Below are 16,294 nucleotides of genomic sequence, written 5' to 3'. Positions count from 1 at the left end.
GGAGCATTAACAGCTCTGATCCATTGCTGAAGGGTAGGGGGGGGGGGCCCGCATCCACGTTTTGGCTATCTGAAGCCTGGCCAGGAATAGTGTCTCTTGCAGAAAGACATTAAGATACTTCTCGGCCTCGGACAGCGAAAAGAGCCCAAGTAAACATTGGCGGGGGGGCTTAGGGAGAGCGCGGGGAGCCCATACGATCGTGGAGAAATTGGACCACCTGGGTCCAAAACCCCTGCACACAGGGACAGTCCCAGATGAGATGGTAAAAGGAGGCGTTGGGAAAATCACAGCCCGGGCAGTTGGGATTGAGGATAATCCTTTTAGTTATAAGACAGTCTAGAAAAGGTATAATGAAGGGCCCGTGGGCAACATGGGGGTAGATTCAGAGAGCAATTACGCCGGCGTATCCATAGATACGCCGCGTAATTGCCTAGTAGCGCCGGCGTATCTACTTTCTGTATTCAGAAAGCTACATACGCCGACTTTAGCCTAAGGTACGACTGGCATAAGTCTCTTACGCCGTTGTATCTTAGGGTGCATTCTCACGCTGGCCGCTAGGTGGCGCTCCCATAGATGTCAGCGTAGAGTATGCAAATTACATACTTACGCCGATTCACGAACGTACGTGCGCCCGGCGGTAGTTTTTTACGTCGTTTGCGTAAGTCGTTTTCGTCGTAAGGCTGCTCCTGCTATTAGGAGGCGCAGACAATGTTAAGTATGGACGTCGTTCCCGCGTCACGATTTGAAATTTTTACGTCGTTTGCGTCAGTCGTCCGTGAATGGCGCTGGACGCCATTTACGTTCGCGTCGATACCAATGACGTCCTTGCGACGTCAATTACCGCAATGCACGTCGGGAAATTTTTAGGGACGGCGCATTCGCAGTACGTTCGGCGCCGGAACGCGCCTAATTTAAATGATCCACGCCCCCTACGGGATCATTTAAATTATGCGCGCTTACGCCGGCACCTTTCACGCTATGCCGCCGTAACTTTATAGGCAAGTGCTTTGTGAATCAAGCACTTGCCCATAAAACTTGTGGCGGCGTAACGTAAATGTCATACATTACGCCGCCGCAGTTTTGCACGCCCCTACCTGACTCTACCCCCATGGCCATTTGCTGCCCTTGCCCTCTCCATTTGTGAGAAAAGTTGGATATTGCCAGTAAGTGGTCCAATATCTGGAACAAGTAACTTACAGTTCTTTGAATTCTATTTGATATAAATGTAATAACAAGAATCTATAGTAACAACCTCAAAGTAAGAATTGTAGAAAGTCAAAAATATATAAAAAACGGACAAAATGTAAAAACAAAAAGTAGACAATACTTGTTATTTCATGTCAAACGTCCAGCGGTTTCCACAAACAAGCCTTGGAATGAAAGAGTCGAGATTTTTCAGTTTTCTTTGGTTTATCCCGGAATATCCTTCAACGTAAAGTGATGCAGTTTCATTCATGTCATCAATTAAAAAAAAAAGAAAAAAAAAAAGAAGAAGTCACCCTTCCTGATTGGTCGCTTCGCCGTCCTCCAAGGACAGTTTCTGCAAGTTCTCCTCGGGGCCGTCGGACTCGTCGCGGCTGCTTTCAAGGTTCTCCGGTCCCTCGTAGCAGCCCGAATCTCGGGGGAGGTGAGAATTCTGATCCGCTAAAGATGTCCCGGTCCCTTCTTCTGATTCGCTGGTGGCTGCGACACAGAAATCGTAAAATCATCCATTAGTCTGAGCCCTTGATGGATGCAACTTGGCAAAATACTGTATTTTAGTTGGGTATTGAGTCGCTTATTGGCAGTTCAGCTTGTAGGTAGGGGGTAGGTTGTGGTACTTCCTCCAAACCTGAAGGTGGCACCATAAAGTTTCTTCAGGTTGGCAGGAGCCCAACAGCGAGAAAATGACTCCTATTCTTGGCTCCAAGCAACCATCTTGGGAAGGTCAGTGATCCTAGTGCATGGGGGCTCAACCTGTGGCCCTCCAGATGTTGTGGAATTACAAATCCCATGATGCATTGCAAGGCGAAACAGTCACAAGCATGACTCCCAAAGGCAGAGGCATGATGGGAATTGTAGTTCCACAACAGACTAGAGGGCCACAGGTTGAGCACCCGTGTCCTAGCGCAGTTGTCGTCAAACTGTGGCCCTTTGCTTGCTTTTATCTGGCCCTTGGGGCACCAATTCATCCACTGACACAGTCAATGGAGCATAATTCCCCCCCCCCATCTGACACCAACAAAAGGAGAACAATTCCTCCCAATGACCCCAACGGTGGGGCACAATTCCTTCCAATGAGACCAACAATGGGTCCAATGAGACCAAAGATGGAACACAATTACTCCCAGTGACACCAACAATGTGGGGTCCAATGACACCAACCATGGAGCACATCTCCCAATGAGACCAACAACAGGGCCCAATGATGGCACACAATTTCTCCCAATGAGGCCAACAATAGGGCCAATGACACCAATGATGGAGCACAATTCCCCCCCAGTGACACCAACTATGGAGGCCCAATGACACCAAGGATGGAGTACAACTCCTTCCAATGGGACACAATTCCCCCCCAGTGACACCAACAATGGAGGCCCAATGACACCAAGGATGGGGTACAACTCCTTCCAATGGGACACAATTCCCCTCCAGTGACACCAACAAGGGAGGCCCAATGACACCAAGGATGGAGTACAACTCCTTCCAATGGGACACAATTCCCCCCCAGTGACACCAACAAGGGAGGCCCAATGACACCAAGGATGGAGTACAACTCCTTCCAATGGGACACAATTCCCCCCCCCCCCCAGTGACACCAACAATGGGGGCCCCAATGACACCAATGATGGAGCACAACTCCTCCCAATGACACCAACAACAGGGTCCAATGATGGGACACAACTCCTCTCGGTGTCATTGGAGCCCTATTGTTGGTATCACTGAGAGGAGTTGTGTCCCATCATTGGACCCTGTTGTTGGTGTCATTGGGAGGAGTTGTGCTCCATCACTGGCCCCATTGGGAGGAGTTGTACCCCCATCGTTAGCGATACCAACAATAAGGGTCCAATGACACCAACGATGGGGCACAACTCCTCCCAATGGGGCACAATTCACCTGTGACACAAACAACAGGGACCAAATCCTACCAATGATGGGGCAACATTTCTCTCACTGACACCAAAGACGAGGCATTGTTTACTCCCATTGATGTTGGGACACTTTATACCCCCAATGGCCACATTTCAGCCCCTCTATATCCTGAAGGACACTAAACTGGCCCTTTGTTTAGAAGGTTTGGAGACCCCCCGTCCTAGCGGATACTGAAGTTCTGCGAGATCTGGGCAGCCATCTTGATGGGGGAACCCTATAAATATAGGGGCCGACATCATTTGATGCACCCGCAGTAAGGTAGGGATAGAGCCTGACTGGTTAGGAAAAGGGCCGGTCCAGGACTACGGAGAGGTTCCCGGTGAGACTATTTCTGCAGTCTGCACCGACGCTCTGCGGGGGTATTTCAATCCCTCAAACCACACCCCCCCCTTATCTACGCCCCTGGAGTGAGGAGCCAAGCAGGAACTTACTGTCATAATCTAGCAGGACTTCAGCGGCGGTCAGCAGTTTCACAGTGTGCTGAGGGTCTGTGATGTTCAATTCCAGCAGATGGCTCTCGGTCAGGTCCTTGAAGTCCTCTATTGTCTGATAACCGTTCAGCATGAGGGTGGCGATGTGTTCCTGGGAACAAGCGGGTGGTTAGAAGAGTTAAGCGTGGGAGGGGCTCAACTATGAGCACTAGAATTCCAGATTACAATATAAACTTTCATAACTAGATAAAAGGAAACAAAGTATCGACCTTCCATAACCTAAGGAAACAAAGTATCGACCTTCCATAACCTTTTCGTTTTGCTCCTTAATCAGAATATTTGGATAATAAAGGATCGAGGTCTAACCTGCATGTTGATCCGCTCCAGAAGCTCCTTCAGTGTGCTGGGTTGGGATTTTTTGCTCCTTCGATGCGTCCGGACTTTTTTGGGGGTCTCCGTTTCCTGGGGGAGGATTTCCACGTAGATGAACTTGAATGACCCCACCTTGTTATTCAACGTGCCCGTCCAGGTACCGACCGGAGGTTTCTCGATGATGTTGATGATGTCTCCTATCTGAAAGAAAATGGGAAACTCCAGAGGTTACTCGCCACCGGTTGCCCCACCCCCTACCCTGCCCCGCCCCTAATTCTGCTAGGCCCTCATAAATAATCTCGTGAAATTAAATTTACATTTTTTATGCAGAAAAAAGTTACAAAAATAAATATTAACAACAACTTTATCAGTTTCCCTCAGCACAGACTCACCTGTGCCCACCATTGCAGCCTCACAGTGCCCCCCCCATTGCAGATGCAGACCCATTGTGCCCCCATTGCAGCCTCACCGTGCCCAACATTGCACACTCATTGTGCCCAACATTGCAATGGGGGCACAATGAGTCTACAGCGGGGGGACTCATTGTGCCCAACGTTGCAGCCGCACCGTGCCCAACGTTGCAGCCGCACCGTGCCCAACGTTGCAGCCGCACCGTGCCCAACGTTGCAGCCGCACCGTGCCCAACGTTGCAGCCGCACCGTGCCCAACGTTGCAGCCGCACCGTGCCCAACGTTGCAGCCGCACCGTGCCCAACGTTGCAATGGGGCACAATGAGTCTGCAACGGGGGCACAATGAGTCTGCAGACTCATTGTGCCCCCGTTGCAGACTCATTGTGCCCCCGTTGCAGACCCATTGTGCCCAACGTTGCAGACGCACCGTGCCCCACATTGCAATGGGGGCACAATGAGTCTGCAGACTCATTGTGCCCCTATTGCAGCCGCACCGTGCCCAACATTGCAGCCGCCCCGTGCCCAACATTGCAATGGGGGCACAATGAGTCTGCAGACTCATTGTGCCCAACGTTGCAGACCCATTGTGCCCAACATTGCAGACGCACCGTGCCCAACATTGCAGACGCACCGTGCCCAACATTGCAGACGCACCGTGCCCAACATTGCAGACGCACCGTGCCCAACATTGCAGACGCACCGTGCCCAACATTGCAGACGCACCGTGCCCAACATTGCAGACGCACCGTGCCCAACATTGCAGACGCACCGTGCCCAACATTGCAGACGCACCGTGCCCAACATTGCAGACGCACCGTGCCCAACATTGCAGACGCACCGTGCCCAACATTGCAATGGGGGCACAATGAGTCTGCAGACTCGTGCCCCCATTGCAGACGCACCGTGCCCAACATTGCAATGGGGGCACAATGAGTCGGCAGACTCGTGCCCCCATTGCAGACGCACCGTGCCCAACATTGCAAACGCACCGTGCCCAACATTGCAATGGGGGCACAATGAGTCTGCAGACTCATTGTGCCCCCATTGCAGCCGCACCGTGCCCAACATTGCAGACGCACCATGCCCCCAACGGCGGCCGGATCATGACAGGAGGAAGAGGAGACCTGCTGGGTCGCAGAGCAGTTTAGCACGCTGTAACAGCTTAAATTGAAATTGCCTCCGCTCTGCTCACACAGCCCCGCCTCCTCCTGACCCCGCACCTGTGATAGACAGAACACATCCCAGAATTGGACCCGCATTCTGTCTATCACAGGGTCAGGAGGAGGCGGGGCTGTGTGTGACGGCGAGCAGAGGGAATGTCAATGTAAGCGGTTACGGCGTTCTGTACCGCTCTGCGATCCCGCGGCTCTCCTCGCCGTAGGTGCGAGTAGGCGAGTGGAAGATTTCAGGGCTGACTTAAAGACATAGTAGCAATAGGAGGAAGGAGATGGACAGCCGCACTCCAAAATAACTTTTCAAAAAAGTGGTCTTTTATTTTTCAAGCAGGAACATGCATAATCACCACAACCATAGACCAGGCCAGCCGACTAGTTTCGCACTCTTGCTAGTGCTTAATCATGGCTAAAATATGGTTCAAACACAATAAAATTTATACCAAACATCAAATTTAACATGTGATTTTTTTCAGCCTATGGCATCATAGAATTAATTGAAGAAGGGTACACACCCAAAATCAAGGCAATTAAGAGAAACACACATGTGTATAGAAAACCAAAGCACATCTTGGCTGCATTCACACCTGAGCGTCGGTCGTTTTTTTGGGCGTTTTTTTTCTGGCGTGTTGTCGCGCGTATTTGCATACAGCGTCGTGCGACGTTTTTGTACTTCGGCGTTTTTTATTTTAGCCAATAGGAAAAATGATCATCTTTTCATCACTTGTTGCTATGTTGGTAGATTTTTTTAATCTTCTGCATGGGCGACAAGTTCTATTTATTAAGACCCCATTCACATCTAGGCGTTTTTACGCCTGTAGCGCTACGCCTCTGCCGCCAGAGGGCTGGAAATACATGTCCCTCTATGGAGATGGTTCACATCTCCACGCCGAACGCCGGACGCCTGTCGCCTGCGGCGTGAAAAAAGGTCCCGGACCTTTTTTTCAGGCGTCTTCGAGCGTTCGGCTAGGAGATGGCAATCATCTCCATAGAGGGGGTCATCTTGGGGCACATCTAGGCGGACAATACCCGCGTTTTGTCGCCGCAAATCGCGGTACAAAACGCCGCTATTTTTACCGCGATTTGCGGCAACAAAACGCCGCGATTTCGTCCGTCTAGATGTGAATGCAGCCTTAGGCTCCATTCACACCTAGGCGTTTTTACACATGTAGCGCGACGCGCACAAACGCCAGAGGGACGAAAAGTAATGAAAGGCAATGGGGATGGTTCACATCTCAACGCCTAAACGCCTGTAGCCTGTAGCTCAAAAAAGTTCCGGACCCTTTTTTGTCGCTCCTAGCGCGCGATATGCGCGTATTTGAGCGTTTTTTTTTTACATTGAAGTCAATGTAAAACGCCTGATACGCGTGTATTGCGCGTAAACACGCGCTTGTACAAGCGTTTTGACGCCTGTGTTGCTGAAATCCGGAAGAGGTATATTCACCCAGGAAGAGGAATAAAAAATTCCTAGGAGAGCAACAAGTGATGTCAGGGATGATCATTTTTCTTATTGGCTAATATGGAAAAAGACAAAGTACAAAAACGTCATACGCGCGACAAAAACGTCGGTAAAAATCGCCTGTAAAAATGCCTGTACGCCCTACGCCTAGGTGTGAATGGAGCCTAAAGCGACGAAACGCCCGTAGCAAACGCCCGTTGTCGCGCGATACGCTCAATTCGCGCGTTTCCCATTACTTTCTATGGGGAAAAAAAAACGTTCAAATACGCCCAAACCGCACGATACGACAAAAAAAGGTCCGGGACTTGTTTGAGCTTCGCGCGACAGGCGTTCGGGTGTGAACAGTCACCATAGGGAATAATGTTAATTCTCCCCTCTGGCGTTTGTGAGCAGTGCGCTTCAGGCGTAAAAACGCCTAGGTGTGAATGGGGCCACGGTGAAGCACAAAGATATAGGCATAACTTTAAAAAAAAGCACAAAAGGAAAATTAAGTAAAAATATATATTTGTAGTCAGAGTCTTCGAGTATGAACTGTGATCACCCTAACACCCAAGGCCTGAGGTGTGCCTTGGCCTAGCTGGTCGGTATGCCCGAGAAGAGGGCATACCCAGAATGTAAGAATAAGAAAATGTACAAAGAGTAATAGTATGTATGAAGCTGGGGGGAACGGGTGGGTGGGAAGCCTGAAATGGCGCCAACACCGGACCCGAGGTGGGAGGAGGCTTTAAGTACTCAGCAGACTCCTCCCACAAACACAGGCTAGCCTTCGGCCAGCCTTTACACTTGTAGTCAGAGTCTTCGAGTATGAACTGTGATCACCCTAACCACCAAGGCCTGAGGTGTGCCTTGGCCTAGCTGGTCGGTATGCCTGAGAAGAGGGCACAAGACACATATTTAGGTGTAGAAGGGTAAAGAACAATCCGTCCAGTGGAGTAGCGTGCACCAGGAAGGCAACCGTGTACGTATCCGGTACGAATCCGCAATGACAGGAAAACCCACCGACCCATGATTTGTGACAAAAGGAACCCCCCATAGAACCTGCGAAACCGCTCAGAACTCGATGACCCATGAAAGATGGATCGCGCCTGATGCCCGAGCCAACCCCACCATGAGGAGGAATGAACTGCTTGTGACAAGAGGATGCATGGGGGAAATAGAGCAAGGGCCAAATGGATTGAAATTCTTCAACTGGGCACTACCCATGCTGATGAGGGGAAGTGAGAGGGTAAGTTGCAAAAAAAGGACAACAGGCAGGAGGACAAAGTGTCAGCTACCTGGAGAAGGCGGATAAGGCCAATACACTAGGCAATAGAATCATGGCACATGGGAACCAAGCCAGACTCACAGATTTAGGAACATAAACTAGCAAACAAGACAACAGACCACCAGACATGCAACAACCACCACCCCCTCGGCACCTACCTAAGTACGAGAACATGAGCAGACACGTCAAGACCACTGCGCGTGAATGAACCTGAAGACAGGCCCCCCCCCCCCACCCTTGTGTGATTGGTAAATGAGCCCGAGTAACCTGCAGCGCAGACACAGGCAATTAACTGAACACTCAGGGCTAGTGTACCCACGGAGCGTGGTGGGCAGTCGTATAGGTGTAAGAATGAACGTGCATCGTATGACGTATGGTATACAGGCGAGAAGATTGTGGTCAACAATCATTAAAAACGAAACCTCAGCCCATATGGATCTGTAGACGTGACAGATGCTGAGATGTGAGCACTAGCTAACCAACCCAGGTGCAACGTGGACAACGTACAATGAGACATTGTAACCACAAAGAAGACAACGCTATGACGGACAAACACTGACAGACATTATGGGGCAGAAACGCTAAGACAGGATCGCCGAGACAGGATCGCCGAGACAGGATCGCCGAGACAGGATCGCTCAGACAGGATCGCTCAGACAGAAACGCTGAGACAGGAACGCTGAGACAGGATCGCTGAGACAGGATCGCTGAGACAGGATCGCCGAGACAGGATCGCCGAGACAGGATCGCCGAGACAGGATCGCTAAGACAGGATCGCTCAGACAGAAACGCTGAGACAGGAACGCTGAGACAGAAACGCTGAGACAGGATCGCTGAGACAGGATCGCTGAGACAGGATCGCTGAGACAGGATCGCTGAGACAGGACCGCCGAGACAGGATCGCCGAGACAGGAACGCTAAGACAGGATCGCTCAGACAGGATCGCTCAGACAGGAACGCTGAGACAGGATCGCTGAGACAGGATCGCTGAGACAGGAACGCTGAGACAGGATCGCCGAGACAGGATCGCCGAGACAGGATCGCCGAGACAGGATCGCCGAGACAGGATCGCCGAGACAGGATCGCCGAGACAGGATCACCGAGACAGGATCGCTCAGACAGGATCGCTCAGACAGGATCGCTGAGACAGGATCGCTGAGACAGGATCGCTGAGACAGGAACGCTGAGACAGGATCGCCGAGACAGGATCGCCGAGACAGGATCGCCGAGACAGGATCGCCGAGACAGGATCGCCGAGACAGGATCGCCGAGACAGGATCGCCAAGACAGGATCGCTCAGACAGGAACGCTGAGACAGGATCGCTCAGACAGGATCGCTCAGACAGGATCGCTCAGACAGGATCGCTCAGACAGGATCGCTCAGACAGGATCGCTGAGACAGGATCGCCGAGACAGGATCGCCGAGACAGGATCGCCCAGACAGGATCGCTCAGACAGGATCGCTCAGACAGAAACGCTGAGACAGGAACGCTGAGACAGGAACGCTGAGACAGGATCGCTGAGACAGGATCGCTCAGACAGGATCGCTGAGACAGGATCGCCCAGACAGGATCGCCGAGACAGGATCGCCCAGACAGGATCGCTCAGACAGGATCGCTCAGACAGAAACGCTGAGACAGGAACGCTGAGACAGGATCGCTGAGACAGGATCGCTGAGACAGGATCGCCGAGACAGGATCGCCGAGACAGGATCGCCGAGACAGGATCGCTAAGACAGGATCGCTCAGACAGAAACGCTGAGACAGGAACGCTGAGACAGGAACGCTGAGACAGGATCGCTGAGACAGGATCGCTCAGACAGAAACGCTGAGACAGGATCGCTGAGACAGGATCGCTGAGACAGGATCGCTGAGACAGGATCGCTGAGACAGGACCGCCGAGACAGGATCGCTGAGACAGGAACGCTAAGACAGGATCGCTCAGACAGGATCGCTGAGACAGGATCGCTGAGACAGGATCGCTGAGACAGGAACGCTGAGACAGGATCGCCGAGACAGGATCGCCGAGACAGGATCGCCGAGACAGGATCGCCGAGACAGGATCACCGAGACAGGATCGCTCAGACAGGATCGCTCAGACAGGATCGCCGAGACAGGATCGCCAAGACAGGATCGCTCAGACAGGAACGCTGAGACAGGATCGCTGAGACAGGATCGCTCAGACAGGATCGCTCAGACAGGATCGCTCAGACAGGATCGCTCAGACAGGATCGCTGAGACAGGATCGCCGAGACAGGATCGCCGAGACAGGATCGCCCAGACAGGATCGCTCAGACAGGATCGCTCAGACAGGATCGCTCAGACAGAAACGCTGAGACAGGATCGCTGAGACAGGATCGCTCAGACAGGATCGCTCAGACAGGATCGCTGAGACAGGATCGCCGAGACAGGATCGCCGAGACAGGATCGCCCAGACAGGATCGCTCAGACAGGATCGCTGAGACAGAAACGCTGAGACAGGAACGCTGAGACAGGAACGCTGAGACAGGATCGCTGAGACAGGATCGCCGAGACAGGATCGCCGAGACAGGATCGCCGAGACAGGATCGCCAAGACAGGATCGCTCAGACAGAAACGCTGAGACAGGATCGCTGAGACAGGAACGCTGAGACAGGATCGCTGAGACAGGATCGCTCAGACAGAAACGCTGAGACAGGATCGCTGAGACAGGATCGCTGAGACAGGATCGCTGAGACAGGATCGCTGAGACAGGATCGCTGAGACAGGACCGCCGAGACAGGATCGCTGAGACAGGAACGCTAAGACAGGATCGCTCAGACAGGATCGCTCAGACAGGAACGCTGAGACAGGATCGCTGAGACAGGATCGCTGAGACAGGAACGCTGAGACAGGATCGCTGAGACAGGATCGCCGAGACAGGATCGCCGAGACAGGATCGCCGAGACAGGATCGCTGAGACAGGATCGCTCAGACAGGATCGCTCAGACAGAAACGCTGAGACAGGATCGCTGAGACAGGATCGCTGAGACAGGAACGCTGAGACAGGAACGCCGAGACAGGATCGCCGAGACAGGATCGCCGAGACAGGATCGCCGAGACAGGATCGCCGAGACAGGATCGCCGAGACAGGATCGCCGAGACAGGACCGCCGAGACAGGATCGCCGAGACAGGATCGCTGAGACAGGATCGCTGAGACAGGACCGCTGAGACAGGATCGCTGAGACAGGACCGCTGAGACAGGACCGCTGAGACAGGATCGCTGAGACAGGATCGCTCAGACAGGATCGCTCAGACAGGATCGCTCAGACAGGATCGCTCAGACAGGATCGCTCAGACAGGATCGCTGAGACAGGATCGCTGAGACAGGATCGCTGAGACAGGATCGCTGAGACAGGATCGCTAAGACAGGATCGCTGAGACAGGATCGCTGAGACAGGATCGCTCAGACAGGATCGCTAAGACAGGATCGCTGAGACAGGATCGCTCAGACAGGATCGCTCAGACAGGATCGCTCAGACAGGATCGCTCAGACAGGATCGCTCAGACAGGATCGCTGAGACAGGATCGCTGAGACAGGATCGCTGAGACAGGATCGCTAAGACAGGATCGCTCAGACAGGATCGCTCAGACAGGACCGCTGAGACAGGATCGCTGAGACAGGATCGCTGAGACAGGATCGCTAAGACAGGATCGCTCAGACAGGATCGCTCAGACAGGACCGCTGAGACAGGATCGCTCAGACAGGATCGCTCAGACAGGATCGCTCAGACAGAAACGCTGAGACAGGACCACTGAGACAGGAACGCTATAACAGAAACGCAGGGACTAACGCTATGACATAGTTACATAGTTAGTCAGGTTGAAAAAAGACACAAGTCCATCCAGTTCAACCACAAAAAATAAAAAAACAAAAATAAAAAACACAGTACAATCCCATACACCCAACTCCATACCCACAGTTGATCCAGAGGAAGGCAAAAAACCCCAGCGGAGCATGATCCAATTTGCTACAGCAGGGGAAAAAATTCCTTCCTGACCCCCCGAGAGGCAATCGGATTTACCCTGGATCAACTTTACCTACAAATCTTAGTACTCAGTTATTTTATGTACATTTAGGAAAGAATCCAGGCCTTTCTTAAAGCAATCTACTGAGCTGGCCAGAACCACCTCTGGAGGGAGTCTGTTCCACATTTTCACAGCTCTTACTGTGAAAAAACCTTTCCGTATTTGGAGGTGAAATCTCTTTTCCTCTAGACGTAAAGAGTGCCCCCTTGTCCTCAGTGATGACCGTAAAGTGAATAACTCAACACCAAGTTCACTGTATGGACCTCTTATATATTTGTACATGTTGATCATATCCCCCCTTATTCTCCTCTTCTCAAGAGTGAATAAATCTAGTTCCTCTAATCTTTCCTCATAGCTGAGCTCCTCCATGCCTCTTGACAGAAACGCAGGGACAGAAACGCAGGGACAGAAACGCAGGGGTAGAACGCTAAGAAAAATGCATCGGCTGAAAACGTGGCGTGACGGAACTCAGTGAGGACGCCATGACAATTTGCCGCAATGTATGAAAACTGCCAGCGCAACCTGTGGGAGGAAAACCCAACGCCCCCATGCTGCCAGCTTTATCCCTGAAGAAATGGGTGATAGGCTGCTGGCATGACCCCAGGAATGAAGGGTGGACAGCCTCCCCCCCCCCCATACTGCCACCGTGACCCCCCCCCCCCCCATGACAGCGTGTACCTAGAGTGGTAAGAGGGAGGGCCCCCCCCCCCCCTCCCTCAGCGTGAGCTTGTAAACTGACAGGGAGGAGGAGGAGCGGCGGCCCCCGCAAAACACCGGCGTGTGCCCGGAGGAGGGGGGGGGGGGGGGGAGGTGGATGGACGGCCCCCCCTCGTGCGCCCGGAGACATAGGAGTGCACCCCCCGTGTGAGCCTGGAAATAAGATCAGATCTGCAGGAGCTGCCGGCATGTGCACGGAGGAGTGGGAGGGTGGATGGCTGGCCCCCCCCCATGCTGGAAGGAACACGGGGATGGCAGGGAGAAGCGGACCGCGCCCCCCCGACCATGCGGGATTGAGCCCAGCGAAGGGTAGATGGAGGGTGGGTGGAGGATGGACGGCCTTCCCGCAGCCCCCCCCGGCATGAGCGCCGGCAGAAGCGGGCGGCCCCCACAACACTGATGAAACCCCGGCATGAAGGGGGTGGGGAGGAGGTCCCCCATTATGCACAGGAAAGGAACACCTTGCTGCGGCCAAAGTGCCGCTCTGTCTGGAAACCGGAAGTGACGTCCGCCGGCCGATTCAAACGCCTGAAATGGCGCCAACACCGGACCCGACGTGGGAGGAGGCTTTAAAGCGGGAGTTCACCCATTTATAAAAAAAAAAAATTTTCTCCCCTTAGCTTCCTGCTCGTTCGGTCTAGGGGAATCGGCTATTTGTATTCAAATATGATCAGTACTTACCGTTTACGAGACGCATCTTCTCCGTCGCTTCCGGGTATGGGTCTTCGGGAGCGGGCGTTCCTTCTTGATTGACAGTCTTCCGAGAGGCTTCCGACGGTCGCATCCATCGCGTCACTCGTAGCCGAAAGAAGCCGAACGTCGGTGCGGCTCTATACTGCGCCTGCGCACCGACGTTCGGCTTCTTTCGGAAAATCGTGACGCGATGGATGCGACCGTCGGAAGCCTCTCGGAAACCTGTCAATCAAGAAGGAACGCCCAGTCCCGCAGCCCATACCCGGAAGCGACGGAGAGGATGCGTCTCGTAAACGGTAAGTACGGATCATATTTTAAAACAAATAGCCGATTCCCCTAGACAAAACGAGCAGGAAGCTAAGGGGAAAAAGTGCCCTCTAAGGGTGAACCCCCGCTTTAACCACTTCCTTACTGGGCACTTAAACCCCCTTCCTGCCCAGAGGACTTTTTGCGATTCGGCGCCGCGTCGCTTTAACTGACAATTGCGCGGTCGTGCGACACGGCTCCCCAACAAAATTGACGTCCTTTTTTTCCCCACAAATAGAGTTTTCTTTTGGTGGTATTTCATCACCTTTGCGGTTTTTATTTTTTTTTGCGCTATAAACAAAAATAGAGCGACAATTTTGAAAAAAAAACAAAAATTTTTTTTACTTGTTGCTGTAATAAATGGCTCAATTTTTAAAAAAAAAAAAAAAATTTTATCCTCAGTCTAGGCCGATACGTATTCTACGTATTTTTAGTAAAAAAAAAAAAATCGCAATAAGCGACTGGTTTGCACAAAAGTTAGAGCGCCTACAAAATAAGGGACAGAATTATTATTTTTTTATTATTTTTTTTTTTTACTAGTAATGGCGGCGATCTGCGATTTTTATTGCGACTGCGCCATTATGGCGGACACATCGGACACTTTTGACACATTTTTGGCGCCATTCAGATTTATACTGCGATCAGTGCTATAAATATGCACTAATTACTGTTTAAATGTGACTGGCAGGGAAGGGGTTAACACTAGGGGGTGAGGAAGGGGTTAAATGTATTCCCTGCATAGTGTTCTAACTGTGGGGGGTGACTGGGGGGAGGCGACCGATCTGCGTCTCTATGTACAAGAGACACAGATCCGTCTCCTCTCTCCCCTGACAGCACCGCTGTCTGCGAGAGATGATCTCATATGTAAACATATGAGATCATCTCTCATTGGCCGCACAGATCGCCTAGGACACGGCCGCTCCGATTGGCCGTTCACGGCGATCTGTGACTGGCTGTGTCCAAGGGACACGGCCAGCACAGCAGTTCCCCCGCTGCGCGCTCGGGAGCGCGCGCCGGGAACGAGCAAAGGGGCTGCCGTCAATTGACGGCGGCTCAGAGATTTAGAACCACCCCGCGGCCGTCAATAGTCGTACGGCCGTCGGGAAGTGGTTAAGTACTCAGCAGACTCCTCCCACAAACACAGGCTAGCCTTCAGCCAGCCTTTACACATATACTTTTAAAAAAAAGATTATATGATGGTGAAATAATAAAATGAAATAATAAAGTATATATAATATAATATAAATAAAAGTACATATACCCACAATGTCTATTGGAGCGGCATATATATGTACATGAAGTCGAGCAAACCTAAACCTGAATAAATGTGTATTAACCACTTAAGCCCCGGACCATATTGCTGCCTAAAGACCCAAGGTGTTTTTACAGTTCGGGACTGCGTCGCTTTAACAGACAATTGCGCGGTTGTGCGACGTGGCTCCCAAACAAAATTGGCGTCCTTTTTTTCCCCACAAACAGAGCTTTCTTTTGGTGGTATTTGATCACCTCTGCGGTTTTTATTTTTTGCGCTATAAACAAAAATAGAGCGACAATTTTGAAAAAAATGCTATATTTTTTACTTTTTGCTATAATAAATATCCCCCAAAAACATATAAAAAAAAATTTTTTCCTCAGTTTAGGCCGATACGTATTCTTCTACCTATTTTTTGGTAGAAAAAATCGCAATAAGCGTTTATTGGTTGGTTTGCGCAAAATTTATAGCGTTTACAAAATAGGGGATAGTTTTATGGCATTTTTAATAATTTTTTTTTTTACTACTAATGGCGGCGATCAGTGATTTTTTTCGTGACTGCGACATTATGGCGGACACTTCGGACAATTTTGACACATTTTGGGGATTTTTGTCATTTTCACAGCAAAAAATGCATTTAAATTGCATTGTTTCTTGTGAAAATGACAGTTGCAGTTTGGGAGTTAAACACAGGGGGCGCTGTAGGAGTTAGGGTTTACTTTGTGTGCGTTTACTAGTGTAGGGGGGTGTGGCTGTAGGAATGACGTCATCGATCGAGTCTTCCCTATAAAGGGGATGACGCGATCGATGCGCCGACACAGTGAAGCACGGGGAAGGTGTGTTTACATACGGCTCTCCCCGTTCTTCAGCTACGGGGAGCGATCGCAACGGAGCGGCTAAAAACAAATAGCCGCGCCGTCGTCCCGGATCGCTCCCTGAGGGGACCCGACCGCCGCAAGTCCGGGGGGGTGGTCCCTGAGGGGACCCGACCGCCGCAAGTCCGGGGGGGGGGTCCCGATCGGACCCACGTCTAGGCAG

General features: G+C 51.6%; 1 protein-coding gene across 1 annotated transcript in view; it reads right to left on the bottom strand.

The window, feature by feature from the left end:
- Positions 1-1,024: 1,024 nt before the first annotated feature.
- SASH3 (SAM and SH3 domain containing 3) overlaps positions 1,025-16,294 on the bottom strand; it is a 53,460-nt gene continuing 38,190 nt past the window's right edge. Inside the window, exons 6-8 of the mRNA XM_040325055.1 lie at positions 3,930-4,136; positions 3,564-3,714; positions 1,025-1,683 (exon numbers count right to left, since the gene is read on the bottom strand). Coding sequence (XP_040180989.1) covers positions 1,496-1,683; positions 3,564-3,714; positions 3,930-4,136 — 546 coding nt within the window. The 3' untranslated portion in view covers positions 1,025-1,495. The remainder of the gene's footprint in view (positions 1,684-3,563; positions 3,715-3,929; positions 4,137-16,294) is intronic.

The sequence above is a fragment of the Rana temporaria genome, chromosome 9 (assembly GCF_905171775.1).
Source record: "Rana temporaria chromosome 9, aRanTem1.1, whole genome shotgun sequence".
Lineage (NCBI taxonomy): Eukaryota > Metazoa > Chordata > Amphibia > Anura > Ranidae > Rana > Rana temporaria.
The sequence above is the reverse complement of the archived record's forward strand: the minus strand, read 5'-3'. Positions and strand labels throughout refer to the sequence as shown.